The 22,236-nt window shown below is 53.3% G+C and overlaps 1 protein-coding gene across 2 annotated transcripts; it reads right to left on the bottom strand.

Moving 5' to 3' along the window:
- Positions 1–878: 878 nt before the first annotated feature.
- Positions 879–21,283, bottom strand: CCNF (cyclin F). 2 transcript variants are annotated; one of them, XM_004438161.3, is made up of 17 exons: positions 21,213–21,283; positions 19,941–20,095; positions 18,545–18,651; positions 17,503–17,570; positions 16,090–16,283; positions 15,610–15,663; positions 14,705–14,809; positions 14,308–14,385; positions 11,874–12,025; positions 10,401–10,565; positions 8,331–8,454; positions 7,605–7,785; positions 7,162–7,249; positions 4,888–4,987; positions 4,651–4,778; positions 3,706–3,875; positions 879–2,936 (listed from the first exon to the last, which is right to left on the bottom strand). In XM_004438161.3, exons 1-17 carry the CDS (start codon positions 21,226–21,228, stop codon positions 2,464–2,466), a joined length of 2,358 nt encoding a protein of 785 aa, XP_004438218.1. In that variant the 5' UTR covers positions 21,229–21,283; the 3' UTR covers positions 879–2,463. The 2 variants fall into 2 exon arrangements, with proteins under 2 accessions (XP_004438218.1, XP_087305583.1); XM_087449457.1 differs by lacking the exons at positions 3,706–3,875; positions 21,213–21,283 and adding an exon at positions 20,808–20,980 and having other exon boundaries at positions 2,715–2,936.
- Between the last annotated feature and the right edge of the window lie 953 nt (positions 21,284–22,236).

Below are 22,236 nucleotides of genomic sequence, written 5' to 3'. Positions count from 1 at the left end.
ATCGGCTTCGTCTTTGTCGTTAGCGAAGGTGCTCTAAAGGAGGGCCAAGTTGCTGTGCTGACCCTGGGCCACATAGCACAGGGCGAGGCACGTGGAGGGGCCCAGTAGGTATTTACCGGGGGAACAGTCTCTAGAAGTGAGGATTTGGGAGCGGGGACTAGGGAGGAGGGAGTGTTCACTTTTGTACATGCTGGTGACGTGATGACGTCCAGGAGGCATCAGGTAGGCACCTGGGCAGAGGGATGAAGCACAGGAGACGGAAGATGTGGCACATGGAGCAATGGGCCTGGGCAAGGCTGGGCAGGTGTGCATGGACGGGGACGGTGAGGGATAGATACAGAAGGGGATGCTGGCTGGGAGGAGTGATGCACACAGCAGGGCCCAACATCATTGGAGGTAACAAGAATAGACAACTAATGCAAACCCCGCAGGGGCAGAGAAATCTCAGAGGGTAGCTGGAAGGACAACAAACCTGGGGGGGCAGGCAGAAGATGGAGAGGTGTCCATTTCATAGTCGCTAATAGGAAAGTGCTGCAGCATAGGGGACAGAGACATGAAGGAGGGGAGTTGAGGGTGCCTGGCAGAGAAAGGTAAGAGGGTCAGGATCCAGGCAGCCCTGGGACTGCTCTTAGAGTGGGCCCCTCCATCGGCAGTGGCCCCTTTACATGCCTAGTGGAGGGGAGGCTGATGGCATTCCTGCCTAAGATGAGATTCTCTGTGAGATTCAAGGAGACTCCACACCACAGTCAGGCAGTATTAGGTCCCCACTGGAGTGGTTTCCTCCTACAGGTACAGGCTGGGAGAAGGCAGGAAAGTGGGTCCATCCAGAGTTGAGATTTTGATAAGGGTCATGGACAGAGATGAGGCAGTTCAGATACTCGGCTGCCACTATCCTCATCACATTTAATCCTCACAACACCCCTGTGAGGTAGGTATTATTGTCCCATCTTACAGACGAGGAAACTGAGGCTCACACATACCCAGGGGCACACAGTCAACAGGACAGGTCTGCAATCCCACAGCCGAGGTCCCCTCACACCCCAACCATGCCCCACCCAGGGTGGTCATGATTCTTACAGTAGCAAAAAGACAGCTCACATGGGGACATCAACACATACATAACAAGCACCCAGAAAAGCTGCCATGGAGTCAGCATCTCCATGTCCCTGTAGTTCTGGTTCAAGAGCATTTGGGGGACACTCCTCACGGGCCAAGTGGTTCTTTCTGACATTTCGAGAGGACAAAAGCTATCACAGCAGGGCGAGTGTGTTGGTGGTCAACCCAGCTGGGGAGAGAGGTCAGGGTCAGTGTTTGGCAGATCCCTTAGGTGTTCTGGCTCTTGCCCCTGCTGGGGGCGTCCGAGTCTCTGCAGCTCATTATTCTTGGTAACCCTAAGCAGATCCACCCTCACCCACAGGCAGGGACAGGTCCTCTGAATCTTGCTCTTCGGCATCTTGGTCACCTCAGATGTTACAAATGACACAATTTTTTTCTGGCTAACCTCTCTGGGAAAATTCTCTTTGCATAAACCGTGTCAGGATAGCAATGAGGGATTTGAATCAGAGTTTCATTTTTTAGTTAGGCCTAAATAATGTTAAGAATCTTTTGTTTTTTTAATGTAATACCTTCTATTTTTAATTTTTCTTTTGTTTTCATCTTAGAGGAAGAATGAAGGATGCCAATAAAGACAGGAAAAGAAATGGCCCAGAAATTCAGCGCAAAGAGAGACATTCCTACGAACACCATCTGTCGGGGACACAGACGAGTCATTCCGGGAGGAAGGACAGATTTCTAAAATGAGCTAGAGTGTGGGAGGGAGGGAACCTGTGGCCATTGACATCAAGGCCCTGGCCTGCAAAAGGTCAGGGCCCTCACACCTGGCAGTCACACACAGTCCACGCTGATGTGCAGGGCTTGGCTTCTTCACTCTGGGACCCACCACTCAGTGAGGAAGGGAGCGGATGCCCGGGCAGGTGGGCTCGGGGATGGTGGTGGGCTCAGGGCTATCAGCTCACCCTGGAACCCAATATCAGAGAGATGCAGGGAGGGGTAAGCTGTGCCAGGCTACCTGGTCACGCGTGTTCTCAATAGTGAAGGCTGTCGGCTCCTGGGATGGGGCTCAGTGGGGCTGGGAAGATCAGGATGTGGGCTTAAGCTTCCTGGAGAAAACAGTACGGACACAGGAGGGGACAGAGAAATAGGCTCCACATGGTGTGGCATGATTACTTTGAATCTAAACTTTCCAAAGAGAAGGATCTGAGATTTTTGTTCTGATTTAGACATTCTGCTGGCTCACACGGGACTGACTCCCCTGGAGAAGGAAACTTAGTGCTCCAAGTTCTCCTCTCCGTTCCCTGTGCGACAGCCCCCGGGGGTCTACAAGCCCCCACCCCTCACTTGCACAACAGCAGCCCTCCCTCAGCAAACCTTCACTGTGGCAAAAGCTCTCACACACTCACAGCTTCAGAAGCCCAAGTTCATCTCCTCCTCCCCCTCCACGCTGTGGGCGGATAGGTTTTTCCTCTTCACCTGTTGCTGGGGAATACTGTTCTCTGGGAAGCTCGGGGGACGACACTGTAAACATGACTTCTTGGTGTGATGGTGGCAAGGCTGTGTGTTCGAGTCACTGCCTGGGGACAGCACTGAGGTAGATCGGGGAGGGCCCCCTGAGCTGCTGTCCACAGAGTTTGTGGGACTCACACTGCTGACAGAGGAGTACCCTGAGGTCGTGATGTCCTTGCCCGGCTCCCTCCTGCTGCAGAGAGAGGGCTCAGGCCCTGGGGTCTGAGGTGTCTGGGTTCCTGGCACTAAGGTGTGTAGATTCTGGTGTCCCTTGTCCTCCGGGCAGGCCTCCTCGTCACTCGATTCCTGGCAGCAGTGCTGCTCTGGGTTCAGGTGGACCACCATGACATCGAGGATGCCGCTGGGAGCTGTCACTGTGGGAGACATCAGGGGAGAAGTCAGGCCACAGCCCGAGCATCAAGGTGACCCCCTGCCCAGTCAGGACCCCAGGTGGCCCAGGGTCCAGCTCTCAGCCAGGACAGGTGTGGCTCTTGGCCACACATCCTGGACCTCGCCTGACAGTGCTGCTCTCCTTTGGGTAAGAAATTGAGGGTGAAGTGCCTCCTTCAAGCTTGGGGTGGCACCCTATGTGACTTGGGAGACAGTAGGAAATGACAACAAACTGGCCATCTAATAATTTACTTAATCTCCTGAGTGGACAGAGAAGCAAGCAATTGGAAAAATTGCTAGAAACTGCTTGAGCTGGGCTTCCTGTGCAGACGGCTACCTGAGAACATGGGGACAGAGCCTCCTGCAGCCTGCCCCGAGGGGTGCGTGAGGCAAAGAGCCCAACAGAGTGGTGGGGGCACATCTCACACAATGTTCTGGAAGGATTTTATTGTGAACTCCAGACAGGACCTCTCCCTCTTCCCCTGCCCTGGTGAGGTCCTTCCATCAACACAGGCCCAGTTGGAGCTGGAAACAGGTTTGGCCTAAATCCTCTCCTCCCCGTGGGCTAGGAGAACATCCCTCCCCACCCCCACCCCTGCTGTGGTGTCCCAGGGGCTCTGCTCTCTCATATCTACCTGTGTCTAGACGTGTTCTCCTGCAGGTAAGGCCAGGGGGTCCTCTACGCCAGCTGCCCTCCTGCCCACTGTCCCCTCTGGCCCAGCACCTGGGTGGCTTCATGGCTGTGGCACTCACCATCGCCCTCCTTCTCGCCCTCGCTCTCCTGGTCACCCTCATAGCCAGAGCAGTAGTCCAGGCTCCAGTCCAGGAAGCTGCCCAGCAGCGTTTCCTCCTGGCTGGACAGCTCTGCGGTGGGCGTGGTGACAAAGCTGCCCCTGTCCTCCTGGAGGCTGTTCTCCCGCTTCCTGTGAGGCAGGGGAGCCAGGAATCTGGTCACAGGTGGCAGTGTTGGGAGGCCAGCCTGGTCCTAGGGACCTGCCTGGCCTGCCCCAGTGTGCTGTGAGCAGGGACAACAGAGCTACCCAGTGCCTGCCCTCAGGAAGCTCATGGCACAGAGTCATAGAGGCAAGGTCGGCAGCACAGTGAAGGTCCTGCTCACCTAGACTTTGTAGGATCAATAAGAGTTCTTCAGGTGGGTGAGGTCGGGAGGAGAAGTTATTTCAGGTGGTACAGGCAGGACATTGAGATAGGAGAGACAGGGAGTAGTACATGGGACACACATGGGAGAGGGTGGACACCAGGGCGGAGCAAGGAAAGTGCTGAGGACACTACTCAGGTTACAGCTGGAGCGGGAGTGGAGCAACACTGAGGAGAAGGGCGGCCCAGGATGGCACAAGACTGGCGTGTGGCAGGGCCAGAGCCAGAGCTGGGTTCAACTTGTGCTCAAGACTATCTTCCCTCAGAGGGAGCTAGGTTAAAGCAAGAGAGAGCCGGGTGGGAGAAAGGAGGACGGGGCTGCAGATAGTGGAGATTAGGCCCAGGGGCCTGAGGCTTGGATTCAACCCCAGCTTTGTTTTTCGTGGGATCTGCTGCTTCTCCTTGCTACACTTTAGGAGCCCCCTGTGTAACAGGGTAGGTAATGGAGCCCCTCAGATGGTTGCAGGGGTCAGGAGGGAACGCAAGCCTGGCACGCAGGAGCCAACATTGCATCGCACCGTTACAGACACGGGGCCTACTCACCGCTTGGTTCTCCTTCCAGAGGGAGAGCTGAGGAAGGCGTGAATTTCCCCCCTGCTGAGGAAAGACGTGGGTTCTAGGCTCTCTTGTTTTACTCCTAGAGCTGCACATAACTGGCTGTAGCTCAGCACCTGAGAAGAAGACGGGGTCAGAGGAAGGGGTCAGAGAGGGGCAAGCAGGGCCCATCCCCATCCCAGCACCCCGATCAGACGCCTGGGTGGCAGGGAAGGAGGGTGGCACCTCTTCCTGACTGATCTCTTCATAGCGCTTGTCCTCAAATCGCTGCTTCACAGCAGTCAGAGAGACTTGCCTGTAGTCCTTGGGGGCATCATCATGGAAGCTGCAAACAGAAGCACATGTGAAGGACAGCGGGCGCCGTGCAGGGGGCTGCGTGTGTGGGCGCCGGGACAGGTGGCATGGGCATGCCCACCCCAAGAGCCTCCCGTTTGAGCCTCCACTCACTGAAGTGAGAGGGGACAACACACTTGCAACAATAGCCCAGGGATGGGAGGTAAACAGGGCGCCGCTGCGGAAAACAGTCTGGCAGTTCCTCAAATAGACCCAGAGGCACCTAAAACCCGGCACTTCCACTCCCGGTGTTTCCTCAAGAGAAATGTGAATATACATCACATGGAAACTTGTACAGGAATGTTCACAGCGCCATTATTCACAGCAGCCAAAAGGTGGAAACAACCCCAATGTCCATCAGTGCACAAATGAACAAACAAAATGTGGCCTGTCCACACAGTGGAATATCATTACAGTGGACAACATTACGTAGTGAAAAAGGCTGGTCACAAAGGCCACATCTTGTAGGATCCATTTCTATGAACTGTCCAGAACAGGCAAATCCATAGAGACTGAAAGCAGATGAACGTTGGCCTAGGGCTGGAGGGGAGGGGGTGATAGGTAAGGAGTGCAGGGTTTCCTTTGAGGGTGGTGAAAATGTTCTAAAATTAATTGTGGTGGTGGTTGCAAAACCCTGAATATACTAGCAGCCTGTTGAATTATACACTTAAGAAAAGTTTAATTTGTAAATAAATGTTTCCAATTTATCTTCCAATTTATTGTTTGAAAAAGAAAATAACTCCAGTGGGTAGGGGGACAGCCTGGCAACAACTTTTGGCAGCCAGCATCAGGGAACGACTATTTGCACTCCTAGCACGAGCAGCCGTGGGGTCAGACACACGCTGACCCGTCAACTGTCACCTGCGCTCTCTGTCCATCAGCTACGAGGTCTGGGCACTGCAGGAGAAAACAATGTGGGCCCAAGCACATGCTAGCCCCTAAGCTGACGGGTTCCCCTTTGCTGGAGCACGGCAAGGGAGATGGGGGAAGCAGCAGATGGGCCAGAGAAGGGGCTGGTTGGAGGGATTTGGGGCGGTGCCCAGAGAGTTCTGATCTCATCCCAGGTGTAAGCAGAAGGGACAGGCTCAGGATCAGAGGCCACTGGGGGAAGCTGAGGGGACCAGATCCCGAGATGTGTGAAGAAAATGCATTGGCCTTGAGAGCCGCTAGGGTTGGCCCAAGGTCTAGCACCAAATGCAATCTATGAGAAGGAACGGCCCAGGGAAGAGAGGGGATCCAGCTTGGACAAGCTGGCACGTGGGTCTGGGGTTCAGATGTGTTCTGAATCCTGGAAGTGGTTAAGCCTCCCAGAGAGAGTCTGGAAGAGGCAGAAAGAAGGATGATCAGACCCTCCCTCGTGCAGGGGGAAGGGGACACTGAGGCAGCAGATGCTGAGGCGATGTGGCTTTAAGAGGAAGGTGGAGGTCACTGGGGGCTTTAGCAGATTGCATATGCTAAATGTGGGGGCGAGGGGAGTGGGGACTAGAGTGAGTGGGACTGAGGAGTGGGAGGAGCACATATGCCAGTCAAGCTGAGGCAGGAGGAGAGGGACAGGGCTGCAGCAAGAAGCAAACTCAGCCCGGTATGTGCCAACCTCTGAGCTAGAGGACAACTTGCCCCCCACTGAAACTACCACGGGTCGGGGAGACAGCCTCATTTTCTCTATTACGTTCCACTGCCCGCAGAATTAGGTTTGGGTTGGGAGGAGCTGCTGCACACACATCCAACGTGAAAAACATGTGAAATAAGCAACATGGCTCTGGAATTTTTAAATGTCAACTGCAAGACATACAACTCACTGTGGGGCAGGTCTGTATATGAACTGACAGCCCTCACCCTCCCCTGAGAGTGCATTCCTCATGGTATTGAGGACACACCCTCTGCAACAGAGGTTGGGTAGGAGGACTCACTTCCATTTACGGACTTACCACTTTGCTTTTTCTTTCTTTCTTTTTTTTTTTGGTGAGAAGATTGGCCCTGAGCTAACATCTGTTGCCAATCTTCCTCTATTTTTTTTTTTTTTTTTGTATGTGGGACACTGTCACAGCATGGCTTGATGAGCAGTGAGTAGGTCCACGCCCAGGATCTGAACCTGCGAACCCCGGGCCACCAAAGCAGAGCGTGCAAACTTAACCATTATGCAACCAGGCTGGCCCCTAGACTTACCACTTTTGATGAAGGCTCAGGACACAGGGTATGAGGTCTTCACAGGAGAACCCGGTGAGGTCCCATAGCCGAGTGGTCCAGGGCTGGGCTGAGGAGGAAAGCAGGAATGACAGGGCTGTTCTGACACCTGCTCACACCCCACAGCCCTGATGGTTCTTTTGTGGAGCTTCCCAGAGCTCAGAGTTGAAAAGGCCCCATATAAAAAGTATGCGTGATCACTGTCAACAGTGTGGGAAATATTTAAGCTAGAGCCATCTCTGACCTCACCCCTAGAGAACGGCTTTTAGTCCATTCTGGTGTTTCCTTCTCTAGATGAAATGGGCACACTGCTTTTTCTCCCTCCATCCCTCTCGTATTTGAGCACTGTCCTGACTCCAGGAACCCCCTAGGCCCCGGGCTCAGCCTGTGCTCTGAGTGGCTGGCTGAAAGGGCAGGCTCCTTACTCTGCCCATGTGTCAGCCTCGCCAGAAGCAGGGCAGCGGCGGCCAGGTGGGCCGGGGCATAGGTGGCCAGGCTGGTGTGCAGCAGGGAGAGCTCGCAGAGGAAGCTACACAGGTGCTGGGTTCTTGGTGCCACGGGGACCAGTGTCAGCAGGACATCCTTGTAATCGACCACAGTGGGGACCTAGATGGAACAGGGAGATGGACATGCAGTCTCAGCAGACACAGGGCTCATATACCCACTCAATGGGTTAGATGGTTCTTGGAAACACCACTCCAAAGCATGGCCCAGCGTGGGGTCTGGCCTGACCGATGTTCATGCTGGACGCCACGGCATGCAGTGATGAGATGTAGCCGTGGCCTTGTGCCCTCTGAGTCCAGGAGGACTTCCCAGAGCAGGAAAGCTCAATGCCATGCGGATGCACTTGGCTCCTCCCACTCCCTCGCATGACTTCAACTTTGATTTATTTATTTATTTATTTTTTAATTTTTATTTATTTATTTATTTTTCCACCAAAGCCCCAGTAGATAGTTGTATGTCATAGCTGCACATCCTTCTAGTTGCTGTATGTGGGACGTGGCCTCAGCATGGCGGGAGAAGCGGTGCGTCTGTGCGCGCCCGGGATCCGAACCCGGGCCGCCAGCAGCAGAGCGCGCGCACTTAACCACTAAGCCACCGGGCCGGCCCCTCAACTTTGATTTAAAAGGAAAAAGCAAATGGCCACTTACTCGAATCTTCCCTTCCAGGGCAGAGATGATCTCTCCCATCATCCTCACCAGGTCCTCGTACTTGTACGTGTTGTCTGTGAGCCACACGGCCTCTCGGATTGTCAGGATCTCTTTGCTGATGAACCTGGAATGTCAAGAAGGGATCTGAGCACTGAGCCCACTTCCCTCAGTGGAGGCGATAGCTTTAGGCCTCAGTGACAGAGGGGAGTCAAGAGCGGACCCAGCTACCCACGGCTACTGAGGGGGATTGAAAAGGTAATATGACCCTGTCATAAGGGGCTAGAAAAGAAGAGGGATTAGTGCCATGGACTAGCGGCAGTGGGAGTGGCTGGACTGCCAGGCACGCAGATGTTTCTGCAAAAGGCACCCATGAATGACGTGATAGATCAATCCTCTTAATGATCTGAGGGATGAGTGTTTGCCCTGCCTTACGTCAGCTTCTATGGAGTGAGTATAAAACCCAGGTTTTATGCAGGTGAGCCAGCAGAACCAGAACTGGAGGCTGTTAGAAGGTTTGAACACAGCATGGGCTCTGGCCACACAAATCTTGATTGTCCCTTAAGCAGGTGGTCACCCTGTTCTCTACTCTCCACCAGCACCAACTACCAGGGAACACACTGGTCCAGCGGCCTGTCCAGGGCACCTCCCGCAGCAAGGCCGGACCGGGGCCAAGCCCGTGGCCACTCTGCCCTGCAGACTCTGCAGCTCCCACGTTTGCTGTCAGCTTGACTGAGAAAGAGGACGGGAGGTGCGGGGACCACAGGTGCCAAAAAGATGAGATGCAAGTGGGGCCGATGAGAGCCCTGCACTTGGAGTGGAGGTGGGGGCATCCCAGCCTCTGAAATTTTTTTAAAGCAATTATTATCTCTCTGCCAGCCATTCTGTGGTCCAGTAACTTGGTCTCAGATTGCAAGAACGTAATTATGCCATTTAGATCCAGGGAGGCAGGGGCCCTGTCTGTTCAGCCCTCTCTGGTGAGAGGACCTGGAACGCTGGGTTCCAAGATCACATTTGAGAGGAGCCTGGACAGTGCGCGGAGTCTGCTCGCTGACCCTGAGAACATGCTTCTGTCTGGGGTCATGTGACCCTGCTTCCACAGCCACTCAAAGGGACCACACTTCCCAGCTCCTGTCCTGGCCACATGACCGAGCTCACTGCAAAGGTGGACACCGTGGCCTTAGGGGCGGGGGGTGTGGCAGAGAGTGTAAGACAGGAGCTGGGGCTCCTCGGTGACCTCATGAAACAGAGAAACAATCCCAATAACACAAGCCTGAACTCTCTGCCTCTGGGTTACTGCATACAAGAGCAATCGGTCTCTGTGTTCACACTACTGTGTGCGGTGGGCCCGCCCTCATCCCCAGCCTCACAGCTAAGGACGCGTGGTCTGGAAAGCACTGCCCAGGGGACATGGTGGACCAGGCGGGGGACGTCTGGTTTAAGAAAACAAGAAAATGCAAGATGTTTGGTGAGAATCACCGTCCATATTGCTTCCAAAGGCAAAACCGGGGCAGACAGAATTGTTCAAGGATGGTGGATTTTGTCCAGTTTGAAAAGTCAGAGCTGTCAGGCGTGCAGGCTGCCCTGCGAGAAAAATGTACCCCGTCTTGTGTGGTTGGAGTGGGGTCTTCAGGGAGTTGAGTGGGGAATGTGAGACCCCTAACTGCAGGTCTCTGACAACACAGATGTGAGAACTTGACCGCCAAGAAGCAGTCTTTCTGTGATCTCAGGAGGAGGGCCCGGAGGAGGGCAGCCAACTGTGACCCTCCCTTGTCTCCACGTCACCCTCAGGGGCCAGGGGAAGAGGGGTCCAGCCTGACCCTGCCCAAGCGAGACCACACTCTGGGTCATGAGACTGCATGCCAGGACGAGGGGCCACCTACATGCTGAGGGTCAGCTCTGTTGTCCCCGCGTGGGGAGGACTACTGGGCTTGGGCACTCCCTAAAATTAAAACCCCCATCTAACGAGGTGGGACACTGAAGGCTTATTTCACTGAAAAGCCAGCCGGTGAACTGGGCAGGGCCAGCACGCTGTGCACCATCCTGTGGGCCCGGCCTCGGGGGGCTTCTCACCGGGTGCAGATGACCATGCAGGCGATGCCCAGCAGCTGGAGCCTGTACCGGGGCACCAGCCTCCTCCGCAGGTACCGGTCCACACATTCCACGGTCAGGTGAAGGCACAGGCTCGTGAAGTCTTTCATGGTGGCGACTTCTACCAGCCAGTCGATCAGAATGTACCTACAAAGAACGCCACCCCTGAAAACTAAGACGAGCATTCACGAGTGTCCCATACTCCATCCTGCCCGGCCTGTCTGTCCCGAAGGAGTGACCTGGCCATCTGCGGCATCGTTGGTTTACCCTGGAACCTGTCCAAGGCTGAGACATCGTGTCCAAGGGGGCTGGGGAGGCCCCACATCTCCTGACTTTGTCCTGGGAGGCAGGTAAGCTCACATATCTGTGTACCCTGCCTCCCCACACCCCATGGCCCCCCAGGCACTGGATGAGCCTGGACCCACCAGGTAAAGGGGCAAGGCTTGTCTGCTCTGTAGGGCTGGGATGGATCATAGGCAGAGAAAAGTCACTCAACAGTGGCAAGACCTCTGGCCCTCCTGCAAACCCGTATTCTCTCCGCAGAACAGCTCACCCATCAGGGTCATTTATCATAACCCTCCGCAGTGGAGCAAAGAGCCAGGAACGCAGCTAAAGTGGGATGCAGAGCTCATGCGCTGGATTTCTCAGTCACCCAGCAACCCTGACAGAGGACACGGTTGACAGAGCTGACAGACATGGGGCCCCTCCTTGAGGGGGCTAAAACCTGGGGCCAGGGACACAGCCATCAACAGAGAATGCAGTGAGCAATGGCAAGGACACCCGAGCATGGTGAATGCCTTTCCAAACAATCAGAGGAGACACTCATCTTTACGCCGAGGGGATGGAGACAATGGAAGTAGGAGAGAGAAGAACCGGGATGCAGCAGGATTCTGCGCCAAGAGGGATGGGCTCCAGGTGTCAGCCCGGACAGAAGCATCTTCCATAGGTGGAGCGAAGGAGGGAAGGATGGGGCTGAGGTGGTGGAATGGGGGGAAGGGAGGAATGGAGGTGGCAGAGAAGGGAGAGAGGACAAGGGAGGAAGACAGGCCTCTATTTTCTCCTAGGAGGAAGAAGGCAGCACGAGTGCTTGAGGTTTAAACCTGCCCCTCTTGAGGACAGAAGAGGTGGTAAAGAAAAGGTGGTTTTGGCTTCAGAAATTAGGGATATGAATCCCATCATTTCAGAAAGATGTTTAAGATGATTTAACACATTCTGAGGCTTAAAAAGGAAAACTGGAGAGAGCAGACACTTATGTGGGATATTTTCTCTTCAAAGTCCTGGATAACTCAGGCATTACTGGTTTAGAAAACACACACACACACACACACACTTGAACGGGGGAAGCTGGTGGGGCTGACAACACCCGATGCCCTGTGACAGGTAGCTCAGGTGCAACAGAATGGACAGCTCCCTCTGCCCCGGAGACCAGTTGTCACTCTGCCTCCCACCCCTCACCTCATTGTGTCGTTGAGTCCCTTCTGTACAGAGAAGACCTGCTGCTTACTGACGGCGTGGGAGGCCTGAAACAGCTGGCAGACTATCTCGTTGGAAGCTTTTGCCTCTAGCCCAAGCTGGTTTGCATTTGCACAGGCTTTGGCTAAAGACAGCTGAGGAAGGAAAGACATCAGCATGAGCACGAAGCAGTGGGCTTTTCAGGTTTTCTATTTCCAAACGTGAAGGGCTGTTGAGTAGAAGACGCATGCATCCACATCCACCCTACTTACACCTTCTAAGCCTTCTGGAACCGCTATGGCTAAGATTTTAATTATTTTTTGAAATAAGTAATAAATCACATGATAAAAAATTTTAAAAGGGACAAAAGGCGCATGATGGAATGTTAGTTGCCTTCCCACCCTGGTTCAGCCCCTCAGCCAATTTTAAGTCTTCTGCCAACGGTTTCTTTTCTTTTGGTGAGGAAGATTCACCCTGAGCTAACCTCTGTTGACAATCTTTCTTTTTTTTGGCTTGAGGAAGATTAGCCCTGAGCTAACATCTGTACCAGTCTTCCTCTATTTTGTATGTGGGTTGTCGCCTCAGCATGGCTGATGAGTGGCATAGATCCGCGCCTGGGATCTGGACCTGTGAACTAAGGCCACCAAAGCAGAGTGCACCAAACTTAATCACTATGCCATGGGGCTGGCCCCTGCCAATGGTTTTTTAACAGAATTAGGTTTGTTTCTGTTCTCCCCCAGTTACCAGAGCTAGATACTCTGGGAGAAGCTGCAGAACAAAGTGGCCAAGAGCTAGCTGGGGGCTCAGATGCCCTGGCTTTAAAACCCAGGTCACTGTGTGACCACAGGCAAGGTGGGGGAACTTCTCCGTGCCTCAGTTTCCCTTTTCAGGAAACACCATAACAGCACCTGCTTTGGCAAATGGATGTGAAGATTAACAAGATGTGTCGAGCATTTTGCACAGGACCCACCGGCAGCCACTAAGCCCTCAGATGGTTACTATCAACCATTTCTATATATTTCCTTCTAGATTTTTCTATGCATTTGTAACAGTATGTATAGCATTCGTAATCACAGTGTACATACATTTTATCTTTCCCCCGCCCACCTAACCATAACGTGGTCCTTCTGATAGGAAACATCTGTAAGCGTGTTTCACCTGCTCTTCCTTTTAGGGAACATCTTAGTGTAGCCATTTGGAATTGTTCCAGTCTGCCCGCATGTTCAATCCACAGGAGCAGCTGTGCTGAGGCTTGCTACCTGTGCCCAAGTGCACCGACTCTCACGCCCACTAGTAGGAACACTATTTCATCATATCTTTGCCAGCAAAAACTGCTATTGTTAAAAATGTGTATTTCAGAAGTTACTAGCTATCCACTCAAAAACACACACAGAGTGTATATATGTATATAATTTGCTATATATATTTGCTGAGTTATAATAGATATATAATTTGCTAATATGATCAGTCACAATCTTGTTTAAACGTGTGCGCTTTCAACTAGCAGTGAGGTCTATAACCTGGCCCGTGTTTTGACCAGTTGTATGTATTTCCTCTTTTCTGAGAGTGGACTGAGGCCCTCTGAACATCTATCAGGGTCTTATTATTCTTACCGATTAGTCTGAGCTTCAGATGGAACCACATTGTTCATTGTTATATTTCCTGTAAATTTGTTGACTGCCTTTTTGGACATTTATGTCAAATGTAACTTAAACATTACAGCGCTCTGTGACATGTCAGGCTGGGCCAGCTACCGCTCTGTGCTTTTCCCCCCGCTTTTGATGGTAGATGACTCTCAACCACCCAGTTGGTGGGGGGGCAAGAGTGAGCTTCTACCTGCTTGGATTTCTTTGATTTGTCTCAAAACCATGACTTCATAACACCAGAGGAACTTGTTTTCTCTCCAACCTCTGAGTGACTTCTTGGTTTTGTGGAGAATACACCCAAGTTCAGAAATACCTAGAGAATATGCAGCAAGGGCAGAGCATCTGGAGAACACCAACTACAAAGCTCTAATGTCCTGGTTCTGACACTGGAGGACCTGGTGAACAGGTCAAATCAAGAGACTAGGACAGCATTCCACATGCCATCTGCTCTAAGGAGCCTCAGGTCCTGCTGCCGAGACAAGCTTTACCTACAGGACTTTAGGGAGTGGTATGAAGTTTGATAGCAGATGTAGTCCACAAGCACTTAGAAATCAAGAGGCTGGACGGCTGGCTTAGGGGCACTGGGCTTTGAGGCAATGGGGTGGAGATGGGCAGACACGAAGGAAGCACTTCCGGGCTCTCCTCCCCGTGTACCCCAGAACTAAACTCCTTTAAGACCTGGCTCCAGCCCTGGGCCAATCTTACTGCCTCCTGAGTGGGAGCCTAAGCAGTGTTGCCCCCATGGTCCCCACGAGAGGAGACGTGAGGAGAAAGCCCAGCTCCTGCGTCACCTGCGCTTCCCAGCAGCCTTTGGCAGCATAGTCCCTGAGTTTCCGGAAGCTGTGGAGGCATCGTCCGGGATCTGACATCTGTCAACAGGAGAAAGTCACCATGTCTTTATACAGTTGTGTCTCTGGAGAAACTCAGAACCGACCCGTGCGGTTCTTAAATATCCCCCAACACCCACAGAGGGTCTCCGGCTACGCTTTCTTCCCAGCCCTTTATCCCCAAAGTGACAGTGGTCGTTCTGGGAAAGTGCTGAGAGTGGCCCAATGACCAGCGGCTCCTGAAGGCCCAGAAGCTGTACGAGGATCCCCCATGCTGACAGAACCTCGTCCAAGGGCCACTTTGGAGACTATGCCCTTGGCCAACATAATTCCTCCTGCCCCCAGACCCGGGTCCACTCACGTCCGTCTTTCTATCACTTTCCCAGAGGAGGTATGAGCTGGTCAAACATCCCTGATTAGCAGACTCTTCAAACAGGTCACGGGCCTGCTTCTTTTTCTCTTCATCCTAGAATAAGTCCAAGCGCAGTTTCTTCTTTTCTTATCCTCTACTTTCTGCTAAATCATTCTACTAACCATCTCCGTCTCCCTCCGTACCTCTAAGCAATCACATGCATTGTTCTCATCTTTGATAAAAATGAGTTAACTAAGTTGGAGTAGAAACCACTTCTCTAAAGATACAATTTGACAACCAACCTGGCAAGCGAACTTCTGAGCTCTGTCCTCACAGGCCCTGCTTTCTCCTGCAGGAGGTTTGAGTTTGGCTTGGCCTGCAGGCCTCCAGCTCAGCTCTGGGCCACCGGAGGGCCAGCCCTCCACACTGAACCCCCTGGATGACGATGTTGGAGGCTTTCCCAGGGTTCCTCCACCTCCTCCCTCATGTTCAGTGTCCCTCCCTACTGCTGTCGGCACACGTCACCAGAAGCCACCACCTTCCCTGCGTTTGCTGCAGAGCGGGTTCCTCACAAAGCTTATTAAAGCTTTCTCAAGTGTCAGAGGTCTGCGTGAGGAGCGGGAGAGGCCTGCCAGTAGCAGAGCCGTGCAACAAAAAAGCCCATGGTCTGGGGCACACGCAGAGGCTCTGCCCGGCTCCACGTGGCCCTCACGGGCAGGCCTTGCTTTGGCTTTGAACCGTGGATGGCCCCTTCTGCTGCTTTTCACTTACTTCCTGGTCCTCGGTGTTGGTGGCTGCCAGAAAGGTGGACAGCACAGAAATGCGAGCCGCTGTGCTCCCTGGCTCTGTGCTCACCTGGGCCAGGGACATGTCAAACAACACAGAGTCCAAGTGGGATGGACAACTTGACTCACCTCGAAGAGACTCAGCACTCTCCCCAAGCAGTGCAGTATGGATGCTCTGTGAGTCTAAAAAAAAAAGAGGAGAAATAAGTGTGATTATCACTGGAGAGAACTTCCAGGGGGCCACCCTTCTCAGGCTGCGTGTCCTTGTGGCCCCTGCCCAGTTTCCCCGCGCCCTCTCTGATTCCAGGCTTCAGCTCTGACTGCTTCTTGGAGCCTCAGTCCTGTCTTTTCAGCTGTCAATGCGTCTGCAGCCCAGCTCTGCATCCGATTCCCCCGACCCCCAGCTCTGAGGCCGCCTCTCCTGCTGGGTAGTTCCCAGAGGCTCCTATGTCCACACTCTCGATTTTCTATGCCCCCACTGCCCCTAGGTCGCTGACTTTACCTGGTCCAAAGGGTCTCCCCCTCAAGGTTTCCTTACTTCCCAGGACCCTAGGGGGCTGGGACTGCCTAGCATGACCTGCCCCACGGGTGTTCCTTGCCAGGACTCACTTTCTGCAGCTGGCACTCTGCCCGGAGGCTCTCATGAACCACGGCCTTGCAACAGCTTCCAGACACTGACCACGGAGGGCGGATGAAGAGCCAGATGAAAGGAGCGGCACTGACATTCAGCCGCTCAGTGAGACTGAAGAAGTGAGAGGCCTTCAGGCCATTCACCTCTGCACGGGCCTCATCAGACACAGACACTGCGGAGACAGACAGAACGTAACCCAGGGATGTCTCTGGAGGACGGATGTGGAAAGTTCTCCAAGTTTTGTTTGAAAGTCTAAAACTTTAAGCTCACTGCAGTGCAACGTGAGAGAGAAGAGTCCTCCGGGATGGGGCTCCTCCTTTTCTACCCCTACTTTGTGAATCATGTGTTCCTGCTGGGGTCCTTCCAGCAGCCTGGATTCTGAGGGTCAAGGAAGGTGCTCCCCTACAGAAGCGTCATATGCCCAGCCTCCCTTCTGCTGGGAACCACTGTCTGACCCCCTGCTAATAGGTACCATGTTTCTTTTTGGGGTAATGAGAATGTTCCAAAATTAGACAGTGGTGATGGCAGCACAACTCTGTGAATATATTAAAAACCACTGGATTGTACACTTTAGATGGGTGAGTTGTATGGTTTGTGAATTATTTCTGGGAACCACTGTCTGATGGGAGGGTGGGGGCAGGACTGCTGCTCTCCTGAGCCTAGAAGAGGACTGCTCATCATCTCTATCAGTCACACCAGACCTGTCAACCAGTCACGTGCAGGAGCCATCTCTCAGCAAGACACCAGATCTTTTAGAAGCAGAAAAACTGCAGTGATCCCAAAGGTTGGGAGCCCGGACAGACTGCAGGCTAGTTCCTTGGTGTGCTAAGCAGACAAGTAGGAATTGGGAGAGAAGAAGGCTGCACAAGGTTCTTTCAAGGAACACCTGCCTCTTGGGGGTGAAGGAATCCAGGCACCAGGCCAGCTTTGACCTGCTGTACCCACCTCCTGCTTGGAGACTTGGGTACCTGCGTTATTGACACCTTGTGGAATTAGGCACACTTTGACCAGTGCCCCTGAGTTCCACATAGGAACTGTGGCCAAGGAGAGGAGCCAGTGTTTACACATGGCTGCAATGTTAACTGGACAGAGGGCGGGCAGCTGGCTTGCCTGAGTAGCCTCCATTCTGAGTCTCTGCTCAGAGTCATTCTTTGCAGATCAAAATTAAAGGGCTCATTAAAAACAAGAAGTAATGTTCCCAAGCTACAAAATCAAAGTTCATCAATAGGTCCCTTAGTAGGGCACCTCAGAGCACAAGCTCCTGAGGAGAGGGTAAGGCAGACTGCCAGACACAGCAAGAACAGCAACTAAACACTGGGAAGGGCTCATGCTTATTCTAAAACGTCAATTCCAAGTGGAAGGAGACCAGACCCAGCCCTGCAAGGACTTACGGCCTTCATTGTAGAGGTAGGCTATGCCCAGCTTCACAGCAGCTTCAAAATTTCCCTTTTCAGCAGCCCTAGAACATAAAATATCATACAATTTTATTCCGTGGAGGTTATGTTCCACTACAGCACTTGATACTAGAATACTTGTTTTCTGAACAGAAAATTTTTTAGGCAATGCAGTCAAACATCAGTTATCCACAACATGCTGCAACATGGATGAACCTTGAAAACACGCTAACTGAAAGAAGCCAGTCACAAAGCCACATGTTGTAAGATTCCACTTATATAAAATGTCTAGAATAGGCAAATCCATAGAGACAGAAAGCAGATTAGTGGCTGCCTAGGGTTTAGGGGATTGCAGGGAAAAGAGGGAGTGACTGCTGATGGGTACGGGGTTTCATTCTGGGGTAATGAGAATGTTCTAAAGTTAGATAGTGTTGATGGTTGCACAACTCTGTGATTATATTAAAATCCACTGAGTTGCACACTTTAAGTAGGTGAATTGTTTGGTATGTGGATTATGTCTCAGATGGCCTGCTTAGGACCATTGGCACGGTGGTGGGTCTAGTCACTGGCACACTGGGGCTCCCAGGCCGTGGGGCTCACAAACCCTCTGGCCCTCCCTCTGGGTCCCAACTCCAGGAGGGGGGTGGGATGAGCCAGTGAGTGAAACGCAATAGGATTTAACTCACATGGTTCTGACCAAAAGAAAAGAGGGCTGAGTAAACTTTCCACACACAGGTGACCTGCGTTTGAGTCATGTGGGACGGGTCACAGCCCAAGTGGGACCCTTCAGAAACACCACTGTGACTAACGAGAGTTAGGCCTGTGTTGGTGGTGCGGATGACTGATGACTGTGCTAGAAGTCATATGACTAGATGAGTGAGGTCGACAGCCCTCGGTAACTCCCTGGGGGGATAAGGCGTTGCAGGGGGCAACAGCAAGAGGAAAATCGTTTCCAGGTCAGGCCTTGGGACACGGGCTGGCATACCAGGGGGACTCAAAGACAGGAGAAAACCGAGCCATTCCCAGCATGCAGAGATACCTTTCAAAGAGCTTCAGGTTCTTTGGAGAAGGCCACAGCTCCTGGAAGCTGGCACATGCCCACACGCTGGCGTGGTTGTCCACTAGGTACTTCAGGTGGGAGTGCACCTGCAGAACAATGGAAGTGGGGTGGGGTGAGGGGGGATTATCAAGGGACCTCCTGGAAGCCCTGCTCCTGGAGCTCTTGAAGACAGGGCATAGACAGATGTAGCGTCTCCTGTCTCCCTCCCCACCCCAATAGTAAAGGCCCTCAGTCTCTGTGTATCAAAGTAACAGCTGCTTTGAATACAGAAAAGAGCCCCAAAACAAGTTTCTCTGCGGCTCTAAAGGTGGGGATGGTGGTCCTGGGAGGGGGAATAAGCACTAGGCTGAGAAAAAGGGGACAGCACCGCTGTAAGACCTCTGAGGGTCAGGGAAACTGACTCTAACCGCAGCAGGCAGGACACAAATCTGTTTTGTGCTTCTCTATCTGGGGCCTTGCTAGTGGGAGCATGGCTGGAGCCTGATGGTCAACAGGGTCTCTTGGAAAAGACTGACACACGTAACAGCAGCCTCAAGTAGGACCCGGAGCCTCTGTCCTGGGCAGAAGTAGGAGGTGCCCAGGCTGGGGCCCTAGCACAGCTGAGTATTTTAAGTGCTCAAGTTCCCACTGCCATTGAAAAGTCAGCACCCATGGACAACAGAGGCGGCTGTGGGAGCCAGAGAAGCGGGTTTTTGTTGGAATGTTCCCACTAATTTGCTGTATGCCCTTGGTTAAGTCATTCAAAGTGAGGATGCAGTTCCAATATCTGCAAAATAACTCCTAAAGTCCCTTTCAGTGCTAAATGTTACATGGGATTTGTCCTCAAGAACATACTTTTTTTGCGTGTGTGTGAGGAAGATTAGCCCTGAGCTAACATCCATTGCCAATCCTCCTCTTTTTGCTGAGGAAGATTGGCCCTGGGCTAACATCCGTGTCCATCTTCCTCTACTTTATATGTGGGACGCCTGCCACAGCATGGCTTGATAAGTGGTGCATACGTCCACGCCCGGCATCCAAGCCTGTGAACACTGGACCGCCGAAGCGGAGCGCGCAAACTTAACCACTATGCCACTGGGCCGGCCTCCTCAAGAATATACTTTTATTCTTTTTAATACTATTTTTTAAGTGATGCAAATTTCACCAAGATAAAGAGTACTTTCTGTTCAAATAAACATTGCAACAAACAGACTCAAATCTTAGTGTGCTACGTTTCAGCTTTCCTGCAATCAGAACCTCAAGCATCTATTAACAATATCATCCTTGTTTCCTCTGCCCCTTTTTGTAGCCAAAGTTTTGTTCGACATTTAAGAACATGAAGTCTTGATGGTATAACCAACAATGCTTGGGCTGACACTATTTTCATCTGGCAACTTACAGCTCGGACAGCAAGGATGTCCCCAACAGAAAGCCATTTCAGGATATGAAAGAGCACATCTTCCGGGAGACTCAAGATGGTTAGGTTTCGGGGTCTCCTTCTTATTCTTCGCTTTATAGGATAACAGAAACACTTGGCACACCTACAGTGGATCACTTAAGGAAAAAAAATCAGAATGGTCTAAGCGATGTGTGGAAAGGATTTGTGACAATATGAAAAGTTACATCCGAAGGTGACTTAACAGTTACTGTCCCCTACCTCACAAAAGGAACCAGCCATATTTCTAGTCTCAAAGACTAAATAAAGGAGTAGTAGTATATGAATTAAAGAAGACATCTTCATTCTTTCAAATATTCAATAAATATTTATGGTGAATAGCAGGTCATCATGTAACTTGGCTAATGGGAAACTTTCCATTAGCCAAGTTACATGATCCAGAGCCCAGATGACGACCAGGAAGGGGAAAAAAGCAGCCAACGCTGGTGATGGTTCTCCTTGCATTTCACTCTCAGGGAAGCCCCTCGGACACTTGATTTCTTTGCTTCTATTTGCACACATGACTAAAACGCATCATGTTCAATAAAGATCTGTGGACTTGAACAGTCTGGTTTTCAAATCCAAACGAGGAGGGTCAGCCCTGCAGAGAAGCAAAGGCTGGACGTGGAGGCCAGGCCAGGCTCAGCTCTGCGGATGTCAGAGCTGCCTAGCTGAGTCTCTCTCCACAGGGAGTCCTTCCAACTTCAACTCCAGCAACTCCTTTCTCATCTAAGCAGACAAACGAGAAGCTCTCAGGCAGGAGCCCCTCGCCTACAATTTAGCTGCTCTCCTCCCTCCAGTCCCAACAGGAGATGGCTGCTCTGCACCTACATGACCCGCTCCGCAGGACTTCTTGCCCCCTCCACTCGCTCTTCACCTGGGTCTTCCCATCAGCAATTAACCTGCTGCGAAAGCCAAACGTACATGCTGGGCGACCAAGTCCCATAGATTACAGGGATTTTACGTTTCCCTCATTCCCTTGCTCTAGGACAGACACGGAAATGCTTAACAGCCACGGTAATAACCACTGACACCGCAGCCGTGCTCACGGCCTCGGGCAGGTGCCAGGCCCCTCGCGGGCTTTCTCACGGACCGGGGCGCCGCCGGGCATTTAAACCGCGCGCCCGACGGGCGCCGCCGCGATGAATCGCACTCCGGGCCGAGGGGCTCGAGCCGGCCCTGCTCAGTCTCGAGACGGCTCCCCGCGCGGTCCCGCCGCCCACGCCCCGCGCTCACCGCCGCCGCTCCCCATCGCCGTCGCCGCCGCCGCCGCCGCCGCTGCCGCCCAAGCCGCCCGCCAGCCCAGCGCGCCGCCCCACGCAGGCGCAGACCCGCCCCGCCGCCCGCCTGAGTTTTCAAACGCACCGGGCGCTCCCATTGGCCTGTCCGCTGCGCCCCGCCCCTGGCCCCGCCCACCCGCAGGCTCCGGGAGCCCGCGATTGGCCGCGCCAGGACGCGGATTCGAACGCAGGCCGCTAATTGGTGAAGCCCGCCTGGGCGCCCCGCCTCCCCGGCCAGGGCGGGGGTCCAGGGCGGAGGAGAGCGGCTCAGGGAGCGCGGCTCAGGCAGGGCGGTCAGGGGCATATCTGAGTCCGCTCGGCCGGTGTGAGCTTGGGTTTGGGCCTGGGCCTCGCCGCTGGCTCGGCGGAAGAGATCCCGGCGGCCGGAACCCATGGCGAGCAGTGGTCTGTCAGTAAAGGTCTGTGCGGCCCGGCCGCGCCTCCGGGCCAGGGGTCTCGTGGAGGGCGGGGCGCAGCGGCGGCCCCGACGGGCTCTTCCACCTGTGTGGACGCAGGCGAGCCGGCCCCCGCAGGTGGCGCCGCGCCAAGGCCGCCCCTGACCTCTGGCACTCACTCCGAGACCGCACACCCTGCTTCCCGCCCGTGCTTCCGGCGAGGAGATCCCTGCTTCGGTAGCCGAGCCACTGTTGGCAGAGATCCTAAGGTAGAAAGTGGGGTGGCTCGAAATCTTCACTGACTCTGCCAGCACGTTTGACTCCTTCCCATGAAACGTGGCTCACCCTGGACCCCTCCTCCCTCCCTGCTCCAAGGCCTCACCCTTTCACTCGGACCAGATATTGTCCCCCGTCTGTCCCCAGTATCTCCTCATCACTGCCACCTGGGAGCCCTTCCTAAAATAGAAGTGCACGCCTGCTTGCTTTACTGGCTGCTGCCAGCACAACTATGCATTCTGTTCATTCAGGTATCAGGCAGCGCCCACCCCGCCTGTCATTCAACTCACATCCCGACTCTTTCATGAG

The sequence above is a fragment of the Ceratotherium simum genome, chromosome 26, assembly GCF_057802395.1.
Source record: "Ceratotherium simum simum isolate JZ-2026a chromosome 26, ASM5780239v1, whole genome shotgun sequence".
In the NCBI taxonomy this organism is placed as follows: domain Eukaryota; kingdom Metazoa; phylum Chordata; class Mammalia; order Perissodactyla; family Rhinocerotidae; genus Ceratotherium; species Ceratotherium simum.
This window is presented reverse-complemented; position numbering and strand designations above follow the sequence as displayed.

What these genes read in the sequence shown, in the direction of transcription:
- CCNF (XM_004438161.3), bottom strand. An exon ending in CAGAGTGCCAGCTGCAGAAA is followed by an intron (nt 15,664 to 16,089) that starts GTGAGTCCTGGC and finishes TTTTTTTTTTAG; the next exon opens with ACTCACAGAGCATCCATACT. An exon ending in AAGAGATCAGTCAGGAAGAG is followed by an intron (nt 4,779 to 4,887) that starts GTGCCACCCTCC and finishes TCTTCTTCTCAG; the next exon opens with GTGCTGAGCTACAGCCAGTT.